Here is an 18984-nt window from a genome sequence, read left to right on the forward strand (position 1 = left end):
CAACCAAATTTCTAATTTCATAAAAATTACTATGAGTCCAGAGATTCAAAATTCTCTCTGTAACAAAAGAAATAGAACGGTGCTAAGTCCAAAAGTGGAATATTTTGCTCAGAGCATCAGAGAATCTCTGGAATTATTGCTGATTGCATACAATAATTTGTTTACACTTATATCATTCCAACCGATCGATGTTGAGAATATCTTTGAGACTTTGAAATATTTTGTTTAAATCAAAATTTTGGAGGAAATGGCTATTTTGATACATCCGCATATAAATCAGAATTACATTAGGAATATAAGTCCTAGGCATGTATAAGTAAGTACAAATCTCAGAAAATCGGTTCTAACGGTACCAAAGTATTAGTACAGTTTAACTTGAGTATAAATGCTATGAGTTTGTAATAATCTTTTGGCCCTTTACTACGACTCAAGAGTACTAACTGCTTTCGGCATATTGTTTCAGAAACATGGCTCCAAAGACAATATGTATCCCAACTAACAGCGTTTCCCGTGTTCTATAAGATTTGCTCCTAAGTTTTCATTTAATAAGACAGTTCAAAATGGTCCTTTACAAATAGTATTTTGATAGCTTATAAATGAAAAGTTACTCCATGCATGATTCTTAATAAGTTCTGGTTTAAGTATCAAAGATTCAAGTATTTCAACACTTAGAGAATTTTTTGAATAAGTAAAAATCATACTAAGTCCGAAGATTTATATATATACTTCGCCACCTAGCACAACTCTTAAATTTCAAAATTCTGACTAAGTCCAAAAATCAAAATTTTGCACATAGCTCAATCATAGATTATTCTAACCCAAGTGTGTTACTAAAGAGAGGCGGACATGGAGGTGCCGGTGTGCTGGTATTCTCTAGGGCCTCTAGAGTGTCAACCAGTGCGAGTGTCCTTATAGGGCGGCGACCAATGGCCACAAATATGCTAGCATTCTCTAGGGCCTCTAGAGTGTCAGCTAGTGCAACTGCTCGTACACGAGGCTCTCAATTGCATTTGTGTCGTGCCTTTCAGTCCCTATCTCTTCAAACGCCTCATAGTCCTAACCTTGCTCTCAAATAGTTTCACAGGTTTTGGAAAATCCGATTTTGCCATAACTACAATTATTCGATTTTGGTAAAAATACCTGCCTTAGGCGGTTCGGGTAAGGTAAGGAAAAAAAAGAAAAAAATTTAAGAAGTAAAATTTTTTTTGAAGATACAACCGGTAAGTTGCACCATTGTGTGTGCGAATGGGGCGTTTGTCCATATTTAGGTATGGAGACCGCTCTTCTATGAGTACTACTAAAACCTAATTTTAATGCAATACACATAGACATTCTCATCGTCGGTTCGTTTGTTTAGAATGCTTAACCCTCTATTCCCACAAGTATAATACGAATTTGGTTGAGCTGGTGGAAGCTCAACAAAAGACCCACACGAAGTACTATGTTGCTTTAACCTAAGAATAGATGATTGGTTTTGATATTCGATCAGAATTATATAAGTATATTAAGTATTTAAGGAAGAAAATGTTTTTATAAAGTGTATTTATATTACAAGTGCATAAGTTAAGTATGAAAATATTTACAGGCTAAGTGTTAAAATTATAAGTAAAGTAGGACAGAAATATGCCCTAAGTCCCAAGCAGTGAATTGTGCTAAGTGTTAGAGTTCTAACACAAGGCCTAAGCTCAATTCATGCTAAGTACTACGGGGCCTAAATTTAAACTACAATGCATGCCAAACAACTAAGTCATTACCTTTTAAAGCCAGAAAGAGAAGTTGATGGTAGGGGAGTTAATAAATAACTGAATAAATTCAAGAGGTACATGCTATAACATTAGCTCTGGACCAGGATTTTAGTGTTTGTCTGTGCAATTAAATGTTTGTGTGTTAATATGTGACGTAAATCAGGCATGGTTGTAGGCATACATATTTGTACTGTTTGTTTATATGATTACATTAACTATAAACATAATATCTTTAATAAACATATACTGTTAGCAAATCACATACAGATTACCATGAATAGGCTAGCGTTACCCATATATGGTGTCATATAGGTAAAGATAGGCCTATGAATGCATAAATTGATACAAATAATGCCTTGGGCCTAGCTAAAGTAATTGTGTCTTGCCCCTGAGTGCTACTAGATAATTGCAGGGCACGCGTCAATCAAATATGCATAATCTGCTCTATAAAGTGTTGACTTTATATCAAGCATAGATAGATAGTTGTGGATGCGAAGCATTTCTGTAAAAGTCTCATATGTACGTTCAAAGAATTTGAAAATTGAGGATCGCATCTCCACTCTTAACCGATATGTCAGCCATGTGACGTCATCAAAATTAGGGATGAGAGGATAAGCGGGGAAAAAAGGATGGATAATCACTCATTTTTGTGGCATGGCTGATTTTTTTAGTCACTTTGTAAAGCTTCTTTCTCGTATTCATTCGAATCCGGTGGATAGGAACCGGTTCTCATCCATACGAAAAAACTATGTCTAGCATCGTATTATATCCAGCTTTCTACGAATATAGAAATGTACAATCATAAGATTAAAACCAGTTTTTTTAGCCTGTGCCTTCGGCACCTCGGGGCTAAAAAAACTAGTTTTAATCTCATAATTGTACTTTCTATATCCGCGGAAAGCCGTTTATAATACGATGCGAGAAATAACTATTATAACTATTTTTTAGGGAGTGGAGGAATCTAATTTTTCCTTTGAAACTTTAATAAAAATGGGGAGGGGGTTCGAATAAACTCCACCACAAGGCCTTAAGGGGCGTAACTGCTAGCGCTAATTAATGCAATGTTGCTTAAATGTGTAATTACAGAAAATGATTAAAGTCCCTCAGCAGATTATGACGTCATACGATAGAATAGCCAGTATAGCCAATAAGAGGCCAGTATACACTGTAATTGACCAATGCAATGGTAAAATTTATGCTAGCATCTCATTTGTTATTTTAACGTAGGACGTCATAATCTGTTGAGGGACTTTAATCATCTTCTGTAATTATCAACTTCTAAAAAAGCTTTTACGTCCTTGTATGGAGAAAATAAAGATAAAATAAAAATTTACCTATTTGTATCTTTCCAGAGCTGCTAGTAAAGCTAGACATCGATAGGGAACCTAAATTTTACCAAAATAAATTATTAAAACGCTATCCCTCACACTTATTAGTAGCGAAGCTACTCTATAATTCACTTTGTCTGTCCGTCCGTCAGTCCGTAATGCTATGGGGGAAATGGGATTTACTCAGCTCCTATAAAAGATAGAATGCTGAAATTTTTCTATAAAAAATCAATGGCGGTCGGACAGCTTTTTGCAGGTTTTTGGCAATTTTTATATTTTTACATCTTCCCCAATACTTTTAGTGTTTTTGGTCCTATTTCTAAAATTTTTCTGTTAAAGATATCAAAATTAAATTTACGGTCGTTTGAAGAAAACACCAATGACGGTCAGTCCCATCCACGAACTTTTGTGCTTCGCTACTTATGGATGTTGTTATCCTTGTTTCTTTATGAACTCCTTACCCCTTCCTTAATTTTAAAAACTAAGCTTTTCAATAATTAGAGTTGGTCCTGTCGTCCTAACGTCCGAGATGGATAGCTTTTTTCCGTTAATTTATGCATGTTAGAATTGTCCTATCGATTTCAAACTTTGCATGGTGATTCTTGTAGTTAGGTACGATTTAGAAATCGTAGCAACTCTATAATCATTACCAGAATGTCCGTACGTCCATTTTAAACATGTTGATTTTTTACTTTTTAACAACAGACTTTTATGTGATCTAATTATCCGATTGATCTGATTTTTGGTATATTGATTCCTGGGACAACAAAGTACCAAATTATAAGCAAAGCAACTCTATAATCAAGTCCTAAAAATGTAAATATGTCCAAAAACATTATCGTGTATCAAGCAGTTTTTCAACAAATTTACTTACAATTTTGCTTCGACTCTTATACATTAAATTCTGATTATTCATTTCTGACTCTATACAAGTGTTAATGTTCGTTTGTCCTTCTATTTCAGAGCTTCACTTTTTTGGATGTTAATTCAAGGTATATACACATTACAAGCTAAAGCGGAGAGCTCTAAGCCCAAAGGGCAATATTATTGCAGGACTTTTCTAGACTTCACTTGACCTAACCCAATCTTAACACTCTCTATCTAGTGAAAAATAATCCTAATAATAAAGTAGTAAGATCTTTTGTCTCTAACGAAGGATCTCGCCAACCGCTGAACCAATATGGTTCTTCTTTACAGCGAAGCTTCTTACAGATCCACTGAAGGTTTTCAACTATTTTGGGGGCGGGTATCTCCACCCTCCCAATAAAAAAATGACCCCCCCCCCCCTCCCTCAAAAAATATTTTATATTTATTTTGTAAAATAAAAGAGCACCTAGAGGCTTCTAGGGGCTTAGCTGCTAGTATACAATAATAAACATGATAACTTATCTATTAAGATACATATATGTAAGGTTTAATTTATTTTCTTTTACTCAATTACCTAAGACAGAGCCAGTAAGAGAAAGGTAGGTATTTATCATAGCTCTCCCTTGCGGGGCTCCTGAAATGATTATAAGATTAGTTAAAATATAAATAACCAATGACGATAAACAAAATTATTCCTTTTGTTGAGTGAAATTATTAGTCTGAGCACTACTAGGTTGTGAACTAAAATTCAATAAAAGCACCTGAAGTTTTTCAGCCATTAAATAAGATTGGGTACCAGTGTAATTTACAGTCCAATGTCCCCTCCCTCCCTGATGTTAAGTAAGGTAATCCTATTATATAAAGTAGCTTAATATCTGTTTCTTAAGATCTCAGTAACCACTGAACCGATTGGATTCAAATCTTCAGGGAATATATCTACTGGTCCTGTGGTGGTTTTGAGCTATTTTCTTGGGGCGTAAGACACCCCCAACACCCCCTCCCCCCCAAAAAACAAAAAAAATCCCCCTCTATTTTTTTATTTTTTCATGGAGGTACTTAATATTTTAAAATTACCATTTTTGGCAAAGCCCCTGAAGGCTAGGGGCGAAGCCGCTAGTTATAAATAATGTTATAAAACATGACCTGGTATAGCACCGCTTGACATAAAGGATGGCCAGTATATCCACAGGACAATTGTTCCTAACAGGTTAACTATGATCATTTGCGAGATACAAAGCGGCAATGAAAATAAAAAATCCCATTATTCTGTCATTCTAAAATGATTATTATTGAGATAGAAGTCATTGTTTATTTTTAATAATTAATCTATAATACAAAGTAGCTTGATGTCTGTCCGTCTGTTTCTTAAGATCTCGGTAACCACTGAACCCCCCAATTTTTTAAAACGAATTTTGCGAATTCTTACGATTTGTTTTTCGAATTCTCTGTCCTCTAGGGTTAGTGCAGCGTCCTCCAACATATATAAGGCCCCCCACCTAAATCATTCTTTGATCTTCTGTTAAAGATAGACAAACACCCATTTAATCCCTTCTAAAATAGGATTTGACAAAATATTTTATCTTTCATTAACATATCCTTGTCCTTAATTATAATGAACACTGTGCCTAGCAGAGAAAATAGATTTGATTCAGTTGAGGTCGCCATCTTGGATTCTGATACTTTTTCTTTACTATATAACATTCTATAAAAATATAGATAGATAGTTAGATAAAAAGTCAAAGGTCGCCATCTTGGATTGTCATACTTTTGCCTTACTGTATAGCATTCTATAATAGATAGATTGATAGGTAGATAAATAGTCAAAGGTCGCCATCTTGAATTGTCATACTTTTTCTTTACTATATAGCATTCTATAATAGGTAGTTGGATAGGTAGATAAATAGACTAAGGTTGCCATCTTGGATTATCAGACTTTTTCCTTACTATATAGCATTCTATGATAGATAGATAGATAGACTAAGGTCGCCATCTTGGATTCTCATACTTTTGCTTTACTATATAACATTCTATAATAGATAGATACATAGATAATTAGATAGATACACTAAGACTTGGATCATATCTAGTTTTCTTTACTATACAGCATTCAACAAAAAATAGATAGATAGATAGTTAGATAAATAGAAAAAGTTCGCCATCTTGGATTCTCATACTTATACTCTACTACATTTAACATTCATCAAGGATGACAACATCCAAAAGCGAAGCTCTGAAACGGTAAGACAAACGAACATTAACTCTTTTAAAGTAACAGAACTGAATATACAAAATATGAATATATAAGTTTTGACCAAATTATACGTAAAGTTGCAAAACTTATTAAATACAGAATTCTGATTAAGAACATACTGACATTTTAGGACTTGATTATAGAGATGCTTCGCTTATAATATTGTACCTTATTGTAATATGAATCAGTGCTCCAAAAATCAGATCAATCGGATGATTACACCACATAAAAAAAGTTTAAAAAGTTGAAAATTCAACATTTTTAAAATGGGCGTAAGAACATTTTGGTAACGATTATAGAGCTGCTACGATTTCTAAGTTGTACCTAACTACTACAGGAATCAATATACAAAGTTTTAAAACGATAGGACAATTCTAACATACCTAAATTAGCGAAAAAAAGATATCCATTACGACCCTGATTATAGAAAAGCTTCGCTTTTAAAAATGTTTAGATAGATACATGATTGTAAGTTTGGAGGGTGCATTTAGGCCGTTCCCCCCTCCTCCATATTTACAAAATTTTTCACTGGGGCGCTTTACTTTATGTTTTTTTAGTAGAAAACTAAAATAATTCTAGCCTATATGGAGTAGCATCGCTAATAAATAATTACCTGCTGGCCGCCAAGCCAAAATAAGCAGCAAAAATATGCAGAAATATGGTATCTCCAACATCAAAAGCTTAAACAAACATTAATATTTTTAGTAGCGAAGCTACTCTATAATTCCAAATGTCCGCACGTCTGTCTGACTGTCGTTTTAGTTGATTTTCTTTTTAAAGCTTTCAAAGACATAAACCTTTTTTTTAAGGTTTCGTGATTTTAAGTTTTTGCATATACTCTCTCTTTCTTTTTTTGTTATGATAACAAATAATCTGCTCTTTAACTTACTTTGTCTGTTTGTCTATTTCATAACACATTTTGCGCTTCGCTACTTATGGATGTTGTCATCCTTGTTGATAGATAGAAGAGATAGGCTTTAAACTTTTAATTATGTGTGGATTATTATGAATAATAAAATAATAGTTATTTCTTTCATCGTATTATAAACCGCTTTCCGCGGATATAGAATGTACAATTATAAGATTAAAACTAGTTTTTTTAGCCCCGAGCTGCCGAAGGCACGGGCTAAAAAAACTGGTTTTAATCTTATGATTGTACATTTTTATATTCGTAGAAAGCTGGATATAATACGATGATAGACATAGTTTTTTCGTATGGATGAGAACCGGTTCCTATCCACCGGATTCGAATGAATACGAGAAATTTAAATATAACTTCTTGTTTTGTCTGTCTGTCTGTCATTTGTAAAATATATAAGCTTTGTTTTTGATAGGTTTCTTGTTTTTCTTTGAGTATTTGCTTATTTCTCTTTTTTTCTTTGTTATGACTTCTGAATATCTGCTCTATATATCACTGTTCGTTTGTCTATTCCATGATTTTTTGTGCTTTGCTACCGGGGGAAGTTGTATTTTTAGAATTTATAATTTTATTTTCTCGTATTCATTCGAATCCGGTGGATAGGAACCGGTTCTCATCCATACAAAAAATTATGTTTAGCATCGTATTATATCCAGTTTTCTACGAATATAAAAGTGTACAATCATAAGATAAAACCAGTTTTTTTGTCCTGTGCCTTCGACATCTCGGTGCTAAAAAACTGGTTTTAATCTTATAATTAAAAATCTTATATCCGCGGAAAGCTGTTTATAATACGATGTGAAAATAACTAATCTTACCTTGATAGATATTACGTCCAATATGTTCATTTACAACAAACAGAAAAATCTAAATTTTAAAAGAAGATATTTTTAAAAGCGAAGCTTTTCTATAATTAGGGTCGGTCCGTACGTCCGTCCGTCCGTACGTCCGTCCGTCCGAGATAGATAGCTTTTATTCGTTAATTTTGGCATGTTAGAATTGTCCTATCGATTTCAAACTTTGCATGGTGATTCCTGTAGTAGTTAGGTACGATTTAGAAAGCGTAGCAACTCTATAATCACTACCAGAATGTCCGTACGTCCATTTTAAACATGTTGATTTTTCTACTTTTTAACAACAAATTTTTATGTGATCTAATTATCCGTTTGATCTGATTTTTGGTATATTAATTCCTGGGACAACAAAGAACAATTTTATAAGCGAAGCAACTCTATAATCAAGTTCTAAAAATGTAAGTATGTCCATAAACATTATCCTGTATCAAGCAGTTTCGCAAAAAATTTACTTACACTTTTGACTCTTATACTTTTATATTCTGATTATTCAGTTCAGACACTATACAAGTGTTAATGTCCGTTTGTCCTACCGTTTCAGTGCTTCGCTTTTATGGATGTTGTCATCCTTGTTTATCATAGTATAGATTTAAGAAATGAATGCAGAATATATTATACATGGATATTATGACAGGAGAAAAATTGTCGTCAATTTCTGTTGCAATTTCCCCTCGATTTTAGTGGTCGGGCCGTTTATCCACATTGAAGGGGAGGGAATATGTTAAAGGAGGGGGATGGGGGAGATCGTTATTTTAGCCCGCTATAGAGTTCACTTTATTATAGAACATGAAAATCTAGTGTAAGATCCAAGTAATAATATATCCATTTATAAAAGCTCATAATCCATCTCGACCCAAGACCACTTTATTAAACTAACATCTTTGTACATAGGCAAAAAATATCCTTACAATAAAGTAACAGGATGTTTATCTGTCTATTCCGAACGATCTCGCTAACCACTGAACCGATATGGCTCTTCTTTACAGCGTAGCTTCAAATAGGTCCTGGGGAGTTTCATAACTATTTTAGGAGAGGGTACTACCACCCTCTCAAGAAAAATCGTTCGCAGAAAAATATTACTACCCCCCACCCAATCAATTCCCCCCCACTAATTAAATTTTTAAAAAAATCTAAAATAAACTAAGGTTTTCTTTCTCAATCGTCCTGTAAATGAAAAAAAAACAGAATATAATACATACAAAAGTATATTTAAAAAATTTAAATTTTTTATTTTATGTATAAAGATACGTTTACATACTAAGGGGCTTGTGGCCTAATGGATAAGGCACCAGACTTTGGATCTGGGGATTGCAGGTTCGAGTCCTGTCACGCTCAAACTATCCTTTTAAGTAAGTTATTTTTTTGTATTGAAATCAACAACTCTGTAAAACAAACCTTGAGAGTATAATATGGATGTATAATATACTTGGATGATATTATGAAAGGGGGAATGGGAGAGATCGTTATATTAGCTCGCTACAAGTTTCACTTTACTAGAGAACATAAAAGTCTGGATCAAGATCCAAGTAATATTAGATCCATTAAGGTTCTTACAATATTCGGTTTTTGTCTAAAACAAATGTTCAAAATAAATACTGGGAAATGATAATATATACACTATATAACTTTTTTTCCGGGTATGTTTTATCTTGGGAGGGTGAAGTAACCTGCCCCAATCATAGAAAAAAAACTTAAATTCTGATTCTCAAAAATGGTCAAAATGATTTTTTCGCAGCCGGCAGGATTCGAACCCCATCTGATTTTGAGTCAGACGCCTTAACCACTCGGCCACGACTGCTTGTCAAGTAAATTTTAAAAATTATATAAAATAGTATTACAACTATAGAAAAAGTTAAAAGGCTAAATCATTATACAAATATTTTTAGTTTATTTTATCCTTAAATTAAAGGACAAAAAAAATAGTTTTTCCCATTATTTGAAGGAAAAAATGATTATTCCTAAACATTTTTTTTTCATTAACCATGGATAATTTTATTATTTCCTAAAGTAAGTATAAACAAACAAGTTACAGAAAAGAAAATTTTTCGAGCGTGACAGGACTCGAACCTGCAATTCCCAGATCCGAAGTCTGGTGCCTTATCCATTAGGCCACACGCTCTTGATATAAAACAACCTTAACTCCTATGAAATACATTTGAAAGGGAATGGGGAGTTTGAATAATCTTCTATAATAAAATATAAAGGAATTCTGGTCGTCTGTCTGATAAAGCTTAATATCTGTTTTTTTCTTTAACTGAGGGGTTTTCATTTTAGGTAATGCTGTGATTTTAGGTGGTTTAGGAGTATCCTCCCCCCCCCCCCCCACAAAAAAATGTTACCTCTATTATTGCCATTGGAATTAATTGCAGCAAAGTAACCTAAAAAAAATAAATCCCAATGATCAAAACTACTCCATAAGTCATGTGTATCTGTCTGTCTATCATGGTTATCATCTTTTTAATTTTCTTTATGCATATTTAAAATTGATCAATATCAATGGCAAAGACAAATTTTTCGGTGCCTTTTAATTAAATTGAAGTGAGAAGATTTTAGTTTTTATTATTTTAGGTCAGGGTAGGTTATATTCGCTACTAGTTAGAAGGTATAGTTCCCACAGGTTTAGAGCCCCCCCCCCCCCCCCCCCGCCGTGGTTAGACATAGATATAAAACTACCCACTCCCCATCACTTTTAATATTTCTAAAACTAAGGAGGGCGGTTCAAAGTGCTCAACCAGCACAAAAAGCATACAATTTTCTTCCATGTGCTTTACCTTGCCAAGAAGAACGCAGAAAGACACAAGAACTGTTGCGGCGGCAAAATCTGCGTATAGCATAGTCGTGCTATCTAGCTCTATCACATAACTAAAAACATGGATGACAACATCCATAAAAGCGAAGCACTGAAACGGTATGATAGACGAACAATGACTCTTGTAGAGTGTCAGAAGTAAATATACAAAATTTGAATATATAAGTTTTGACAAAATTATACGTTAATTTGTTTCAAAACTTCTAAAATACAGAATTCTTTTTAAGGACATACTGACATTTTTAGGAGTGACGGAGTGACGGACTGACCGACCCTAATTACAGAAAAGCTTCGCTTTTAACAAGGATGGCAACATTCAAGCAGCTGTCTATAGTACCCTAGCAAAATGGGGATAGATGTCACTGCTTTGGGCCTACCTATTCTTTTGACATCAGGAAATACTTCAACTCTTTTCTAAAGGGTTTCATTCCACCTTTCCTTTCTCTTTTCCTCTACTATGACGTCAATAGAATAGATAGGCCAGACGCGGTGACATTTATCCCCATTTTCCTAGGGCACTAAACACAGCTACCTGAAAACAAGATAATATGTACATAACAAAATCATGTATGGAGTAAAGAAAAAAGTGAGTTAAATGGGAGATTTCAGTTGCCATAAAAAAATAGAAATCATGTATTCTTCAGAGAAAAACAAGAAATTAAGTCTTTTTAATCATGACCGTCAGACTGACGGACCATGTAAATTGTATACAGGATCCTCATTGATACAAGGAATCTCCGGAAAAAAATTCAGCTGTGAAGATTAAATAGCAGCCGATAAATTGATATTTTCCTTACAGCTTTACGGACGGAAAGACACGGTGAACTATAGAGTAGGGTTGGGCCGGATATCCGGTTTGGCCGATCATTTTCAATGTCCGGCCGGATACTAGATATTGAAACTATCTGAATGCCGGATATACGGCTGATTTCTGATGCCGGATATACGGCTGATTTCTGTTACCGGATATACGGTAGTTTGCTGGATATCAGACCAGTTTCAATATCCGGACATATACCGGATATCCGGCATAAGAAATAAGCTGGATATCCGGTATCCGGTCCAACCCTACTATAGAGTAGCTTCGCTGCTAGTGATTAATTAGGCTTGTTTTACCTTTCTGAATTTCCAAACATATACTCTTCTAACCCTAAACACAATCAACATTAGAAATACTTTATTTTTAAAAATTAAAATAATTTTTTTTTATTTTTTTGGGGGGGGAAGTTATTTTTTTCTAGAGGCGATATCCTCATGGAGGGTGGTACTTTCATCTAAAATAGTAATAAACATTCCCAGGACCTATAAGAAGCTACCCTGTAAAGAAGAACCATATCGGTTCAGCGGTTAGCGAGATTTTTCGGTATAAAGAGACAGACAGACATCCTGTTACTTTTTTATAAGGATATACCTGAAATGATGAGATATATTTGAACAGAAAATGATGCAAGGAATAATGTTATCGTAACCGCACTCATACTGTAATTTCTAAAAACAAACAAGGGTGACAACATCCATAATTAGCGAAGCACTGAAATATAGAAACATTAAGTAAAATCCTTATAATAAAGTAACAGAATGTCTGTCTGTTTGTGTGTTTGTATGTTTGTACCGAAGGATCTTGCTAACCGCTAAACCGATTTGTTTCTCCTTAACAGGGTTGCTTCTCATAGGTCCCGGGAAGGTTTATAACTATTTTGGGGGAGGGTGCCACCACCTTCCCCTGAGAAATCAATTAAAAATATATAAAAAATATAAAAAAAACGCCGCCATACGGACATTTTTGCATTTAGCTAAAACATAACTAACACCATCTATTGGCGTAAAAAATGTTTTTGGTGAATAGCTGGTTTTAAAATAGATTGAAAGAAACAATTTTACGTGTCTGAGAGGCCTCTAGGGGCGTAGCTGCTAGTAACCGATACAGTATTAATAGAGTAGATATCAACACCCCTGTCCTGGATTAAATGTTTATTTAAAAAAACATGCGCATTCAGTTTTTTTTCATTTCCTGATAGATTTTTGTCCCCCAATTCCAAAAATATCTTTCCCGAAATCCTAGCTGTTCTATAAGATCTCCAAAAATGCAAATTTCTTTTGGCACTGATTTTTCAATATTTTTATAATAAACTAATAAAAATTTTTGTTCAAAGCATGTTTTAGTGAACAGTAAAAAAGGTTTAACACATCTTAGATTATACATTCCTTAAATGCCAACAAGACCTAACAGAATCAATAAAAAAATACCTGCCATTTTGACCATTATTTAATGTTAAACATATCCATTTTAGGTTTTAACCAGAAAGACCTTGAAGGATCAGTTTTCAGACTTGACTATGAAAACAAAGTTGTAGAACTCCTCTAATATCAAATCCTTATAGAAAATATAGGGTTTCAAGTCAATTTCAGGTTCCAGGTATGTTCCTGCAGGTCCTGATCCTGCAGGCCTCCAGAAATCTTTAAAAGCCTACTGTGACCGCAATGTTTTACTTAGAGACTTCAAATTTTAAAATTAAGCTTTTCTTACATGTCTACATAACATATTAAGAACCATTTTCCCGCCGACTGCTGACTGCAGTGGCTGTCAGATGCCAAGTACAGCTGCAGCCGCCAAAACTTATGTTTTGATATTTCTAAAAATAAGAAAATGATAATTTTAGAAAAAAGACCTGAAAACAAAGGTTGTTAAATAAAAGGGTGAAGGAAGCAAAAATTGACTTTGACTCACTTATAGTTGGAAATTCATTATCAAACAGGGGACATGCACACAAAATTTTTAGCCCTCTAGCCCTAATGGGAGCTGAGATAATAGGGGACCTACATGGCCATTGCCAGAAGTTTGTTGGAATATGGAGTTCTGTCATCTCAGAGAACAGCTGGAAAAAGTAACAAAGATCACAGAATCAAGCTCTCAAACTCATTACTGGCAACCTTAAGATGGCCTCAGAACAACATATCATCAAGAAACAAAAAAATTACTAATCAAAGAAAATTTCCTGATGAAATCAAAACAGTACCTATTGACTGGTTATCAACCTTACCATCTAGGATACTAAAATGTTCACAGACTACATGGTAGTATAGATTATCTGAGTCAAAAGAAAATAAAACCAAACATTTCAATGATGTTCTTCATTTTTTACTAGGAAGGACTCATATTAGTTGGTCTAAACAAACCAACAAACCAATAAGGACAGAATTAGATTAAAATTTAAACCCATTATTCACTGATGTGACTGTTTATCACTGTTAACCTTTAACAGTTGGGTCCCTTGCCGCACCTTTATTGGTTGGGGGTGCGTTCAACGCCCCCTCCCCTATTATATCACCTCCTATTATGGCTAGAGGGCTAAATTTGTGTGCATCTCCTCTGTTTGATAATGAATTTCTTATTTTTTAAGCTAGAAATTTTTTTTCTTCAGAAAACATTTATCTTTAATTAAATTTTACATTAGAAATCTCAAAACATAAGTACTTGCAGCAGTAATATGTTATTATTAATATGTTATGTAAACATGTAAGAAAAGCTTAATTTTAAATTTTATATTAGAAATATCAAAACATAAGTTTCGGCAGCTGCAGCAGTACTTGGCAGCTGACAGCCACTGCAGTTGGTAGCAAAACAGATCCTAATACGTTATGTAGACATTTAAGAAAAGCTTACTTTTAAAATTTAAAGTCTCTAAGTCAAAAATTGCGATCACAGGAGGCTTTTAAAGATTTCTGGATACCTGTAGGATCAGGACCTGCAGGATCATACCTGGAACCTGAAATTCACTTTAAACCCTGTATTTTCTAAAAAGGTTTACTACTACAGGAGTTCTACAACTTTGTTTTCTTAGTCTAGTCCGTAAAACTGCTACTTCTATGAATTTTCTTGTTAAAACCTAACATGGATATGTTAAACAGTTAATAACGGTCAAAATGGCAGGTATTTCTTTATTGATTCTGTTAGGTCTTGTTGGCATTCAAGGAATGTATAATCTCAGATGTGTTAAACTCTTTTTACTGAACACTAAAACATGTTTTGAACAAAATTTCTTATTAGTTTATTATAAAAATATTGAAAAATCAGTGCTAAAAGTAATTTGCATTTTTGGAGATCTTATAGAACAGCTAGGATTTCGGGAAAGATATTTTTAGAATTGGGGGACAAAAATCTAATAGGAAATGAAAAAAACTGAATGCGCATGTTTTTTAAAATAAACATTTAATCCAGGACAGGGGTGTCAAATCATTGGGATTTTTGTCATACACGCTCACAAAGGGAGATATAGAGAAGATGATTAACGGACATAAGAATCTTCCCCCCAAAAATCAGACGTCTATTTTGAATAGAGGCCGAGAAAATATCGTTTCCCCCTTTGTATTACGGAGCGACGGACTGAAAAAGTGAATTATAGAGTAGCTTTGCTACTAAACAAGGATGACAACATTCATAAAAGCGAAGCACTGAAACGGTAGGACAAACGGACATTAACACACTTGTATAGTGTCAGAACTGAATAATCAAAATATAAATGTATAAGAGTCGAAGCAAACTTGTAAGTATTTAAAAAAAAAACTGCTTAATACAGAATGATGTTTATGGACAGACTTAATTTTTTAGGAATTGATTATAGAGTTGCTTCGCTTATAATATTGTACTTTGTTGTCTCTGGAATCAATATACCAAAAATCAAATCAATCGGATAATTAGATCATATAAAATTTGTTATTAAAAAAGTAGAAAAATCATGTTTAAAGGGGACGTACGGACATTCTGGTAATTATTACAGAGTTGCTAAGCTTTCTAAATCGTACCGTACTACTACAGTAATCACCATACAAAGTTTAAAATCGATAGGACAATTCTAACATGCCTAAGTTAGCGAAAAAAGTTATCCGTCACGTACGTAATTATAGAAAAGCTTCGCTTTAAAAAATATTTACCTCAAAAAAGTGAGAATATACCCAATTCCCAAATACACCATCGTATGCACATCTACAATGAAATAATTTTCTAGTAAGTCTTCCAATCCGAAAATAGCCGACATACTTTAAAATCATGTATCGTATCTATCGTATTATAGACAATTTTCTCAGTGAGTTAGTCTTTCGTTTAATCTATTTCTTTTTCTTCCTCTTGTTTTTTTAAGACCACTGAACAACTGTGACACTCTATAACTCACTTTATACGCTGTGTCCAAACATATTTTTTTGTGCTTCGTTACTTATGGATGTTGTAAGCCTTGTTGAATATAATCTAGAAATTTAGAAACACCAATGGATACAATTTTACTTGGATATTACATCAGATTTGCATGTTTTCTTATAAAATGAAACTCGCAGCGTGCTAAGATAACGAATCTCCGCAACAAACCCCATTACCCCATTTCCTCCTATCCTACTCTATGAACGAACTGAACAATAAATGATATTCATGTTAGCAACATAAATTGGCGACAATTTTCTGCTGCGAGTCCAAGTATATTCTACTATCGTCTGCGCCCCTAGAGGCCTCTAGGGACACGTAAACTATTTTCTTTTCAATCTATTTTAAAATCAGTTATTTACTAAAAATATTTTTCTCGCCCATAGATGGTGTTAGTTATGTTTTTAGCTAATTGCAAAAATGTCCGCAGGGCGGCGTTATTTTAATTTTTATTATTTGTCGATTTTTCTTGGGAGGGTGGTGGTACCCTCCCCCAAAATAGTTATAAACCTTCCCAGGACCTATGAGAAGCGACCCTGTTAAGGATAACCCGATCAGTTTGGCGATTAGCGAGATCCTTCAGTACAAACATACAAACACACAGACATCCTGTTACTTTATTATAAGGATACCCATTCTATTATTTACCTGTAAAAAGCGGGAAGATTGAGTTGAAATCATCCGACTTCATATCATCATTAAACCTAATATTGTTCATTTTTTAAATCTTGGGACCTTAAGGGATAAGACAATCGACAATGAACTGATTATTATTCCTTCTGTTGATCAAGTTATAGGTTGAATAGCAATTTATCATTGCTGATTTAAACCAAACAAAGTACCCAAAGTTTTAAAAGAATAATGGAATTAAAACTTTGGGTGACAGCATATTTAACAATCTAATGTCCTTTCTCTCCCTGTTAAACCCATAAGATAAAAAGAGGGCTTTTTAATAATAATTTATCGCATCGTACTAAAGACAGCTTTCCGCAGATATTAAAATGAAAAATGACAAGAATACAACCATTTTTGTAAGCCCCGAAGGGCAGAAGGCCCCGGCAAAACAAATGTTTATGAAACATTGTCTTTAGTTGGATGCTTTACATGGTTTTTCAGTGTGGCTGAGAACCGGTTCTAATCTAATCGGATATTAATCGGTTTCGAAGCCATATTGGAAAAAGTTTTACCTGGCGAATATAGCAAGAAGAGCCAATATAAAAGTTTCCATTATTAATATAATCCAAATATGCAGACAATTCTTTTTAATTAACCGCCTCAATAACAATTTTATACTCATTTTCATTTCTAAATATCAGAAAAACAAGGATGACAATGAAACGGTAGGACAAATGGACATTGACACTGTATAGTGTCAGAACTAATTAATCAGAGTATTATTGTATAAGAGTCGAAGCAAAATTGTAAGTAAATTCTGCTTGATACAGGATAGTGTTTATGGACATACTTACATTTATAGGACTTGATTATACAATTGTTTCGCTTATAATATTGTACTTTGTCCCAATAATTAGTATACCAAAAAAAATAAGATAAATCGAATAATTAGATCACATAAAAATTGTTGTTAAAAAAATCTAAATGTTTAAAATGGACGTACGGACATTCTGGTAATGGTTATAGATTTGCTGTACGCTTTCTAAATCGTACCTAACTACTACAGGAATCATCATGAAATCGATAGGACAATTCTAACATGCCTCAAATGACGAAAAAAGGTATCCGTGACGTACGGACGGACATGCCATAATTATAGAAAAGCTTCGCCTTTAATAGTTATTTCTCGCATCGTATATAAACGGCTTTCCGCGGATATAGAAAGTACAATTATGAGATTAAAACTAGTTTTTTTAGCCCCCAGGTGCCGCAGGCACCGGCTAAAAAAACTGGTTTTAATCTTTTGATTGTACATTTCTATATTCGTTGAAAGCTGGATATAATACGATGCTAGACATAGTTTTTTCGTATGGATGAGAACCGGTTCCTATCCTCCGGATTCGAATGAATACGAAAAAAAGTATTACAACATTCAGCAAGCGTAGCAACTCTATAATCATTACAAAAATGTCCGTACGTCCATTTTTAAAATGTTAATTTTTTACATTTTTAACAACTAATTTGTATGTGATCCAATTATCCGATTGTTCTGATTTTTGGTTTACTGATTCCTAGGACAACAAAGTACATTATTATAAGCAAAGCAACTCTATAATCAGGTCCTAAAAATGTAAGTATGTCCATAAACATTATCCTGTATCAAGAAGTTTTTCAACAAATTTACTCACAATTAAACTTTGACTCTTATTCATTTATATTCTGATTTTTCAGTTCTGACACTATACAAGTGTTAATTTCCGTTTGTCCTACCGTTTCAGAGCTTCTCTTTTATGGATGTTGTCATCCTTGTTGAATATTGAAATTAAGGAACAAATATATGATGGCAACTTATACCAAATCATCACATGAATCCCCATGCAGGGTTTGAAATCGATAGGACGATTCTAAAATGCCTAAATTAACAATCATATATACAGATATGTGGATATGGCCGTTTCTGAGATCTTATAGAGATACTTCCTAACGAAATTCTAAGCATTCACTTGAGCCTGATGTATTTAACTAACTAAAAATCTTACAGTCTTATCAAGACTTAGTTTGCCGTAATTATTTGATGGTTTTAGGAAATATAATTGATAAAGATACATTAATATTTAAAAGTAAAGGTTTTCTATAATTATGGTCAATCCATAAAAGATAGCTCTTATCGTAAATAAAAGCATGCTTAACGATTTCAATGGTGATTCCTGCAATAGTTAGGTAAGATTAGAAAGCGTAGCAACTCTAAAATAGCTAACAGTACTTTTTCACGTCTATTCATAACAGTTGAATTCTAACTTTTTTTACAAAAAAAAAATTATGTGATGTAATTATCCTATTCATATGATTTTTCAAATACTGATTCCTAGGACAACAAATTAAAATTTCATAAACGAACCATC

General features: G+C 33.6%; 1 protein-coding gene, 1 long non-coding RNA gene and 2 other non-coding genes across 4 annotated transcripts; 1 reads left to right on the forward strand and 3 right to left on the reverse strand.

The window, feature by feature from the left end:
• Positions 1-3078: 3078 nt before the first annotated feature.
• Positions 3079-5148, reverse strand: LOC145325736 (uncharacterized). The gene is made up of 3 exons (XR_013881560.1): positions 5084-5148; positions 4515-4574; positions 3079-3130 (listed from the first exon to the last, which is right to left on the reverse strand). It is a non-coding gene; the product is annotated as an uncharacterized LOC145325736 (long non-coding RNA).
• Positions 5149-6800: 1652 nt separating this feature from the next.
• Positions 6801-12262, reverse strand: LOC145325632 (ammonium transporter Rh type A-like). The gene is made up of 6 exons (XM_080168593.1): positions 12185-12262; positions 11890-11923; positions 10736-10826; positions 10304-10342; positions 7929-7977; positions 6801-6871 (listed from the first exon to the last, which is right to left on the reverse strand). The coding sequence occupies exons 1-6, from the start codon at positions 12249-12251 to the stop codon at positions 6801-6803; spliced, it is 351 nt and encodes a 116-aa protein (XP_080024719.1). The 5' UTR covers positions 12252-12262.
• On the forward strand, positions 9227-9299 carry TRNAQ-UUG (transfer RNA glutamine (anticodon UUG)). The gene has a single exon. It is a non-coding gene; the product is annotated as a tRNA-Gln (tRNA).
• On the reverse strand, positions 10011-10083 carry TRNAR-UCG (transfer RNA arginine (anticodon UCG)). Its single transcript has one exon. It is a non-coding gene; the product is annotated as a tRNA-Arg (tRNA).
• Positions 12263-18984: the final 6722 nt, after the last annotated feature.

The sequence above is a fragment of the Acartia tonsa genome, chromosome 8 (assembly GCF_053477335.1).
Source record: "Acartia tonsa isolate MP-2025a chromosome 8, ASM5347733v1, whole genome shotgun sequence".
Classification (NCBI taxonomy): Eukaryota; Metazoa; Arthropoda; class Copepoda; order Calanoida; family Acartiidae; genus Acartia; species Acartia tonsa.

Coding starts and splice junctions, on each gene's coding strand:
- LOC145325632 (XM_080168593.1), bottom strand. CDS start 12,251: ATGAGTGCGGTTACGATAACATTATTCCTTGCATCATTTTCTGTTCAA. Junction 11,924..12,184: donor AATATATCTCATCATTTCAG/GTATATCCTTAT, acceptor GATTGTGTTTAG/GGTTAGAAGAGTATATGTTT. Junction 10,827..11,889: donor ATGTTTGGAAATTCAGAAAG/GTAAAACAAGCC, acceptor CCATGTTTTTAG/TTATGTGATAGAGCTAGATA.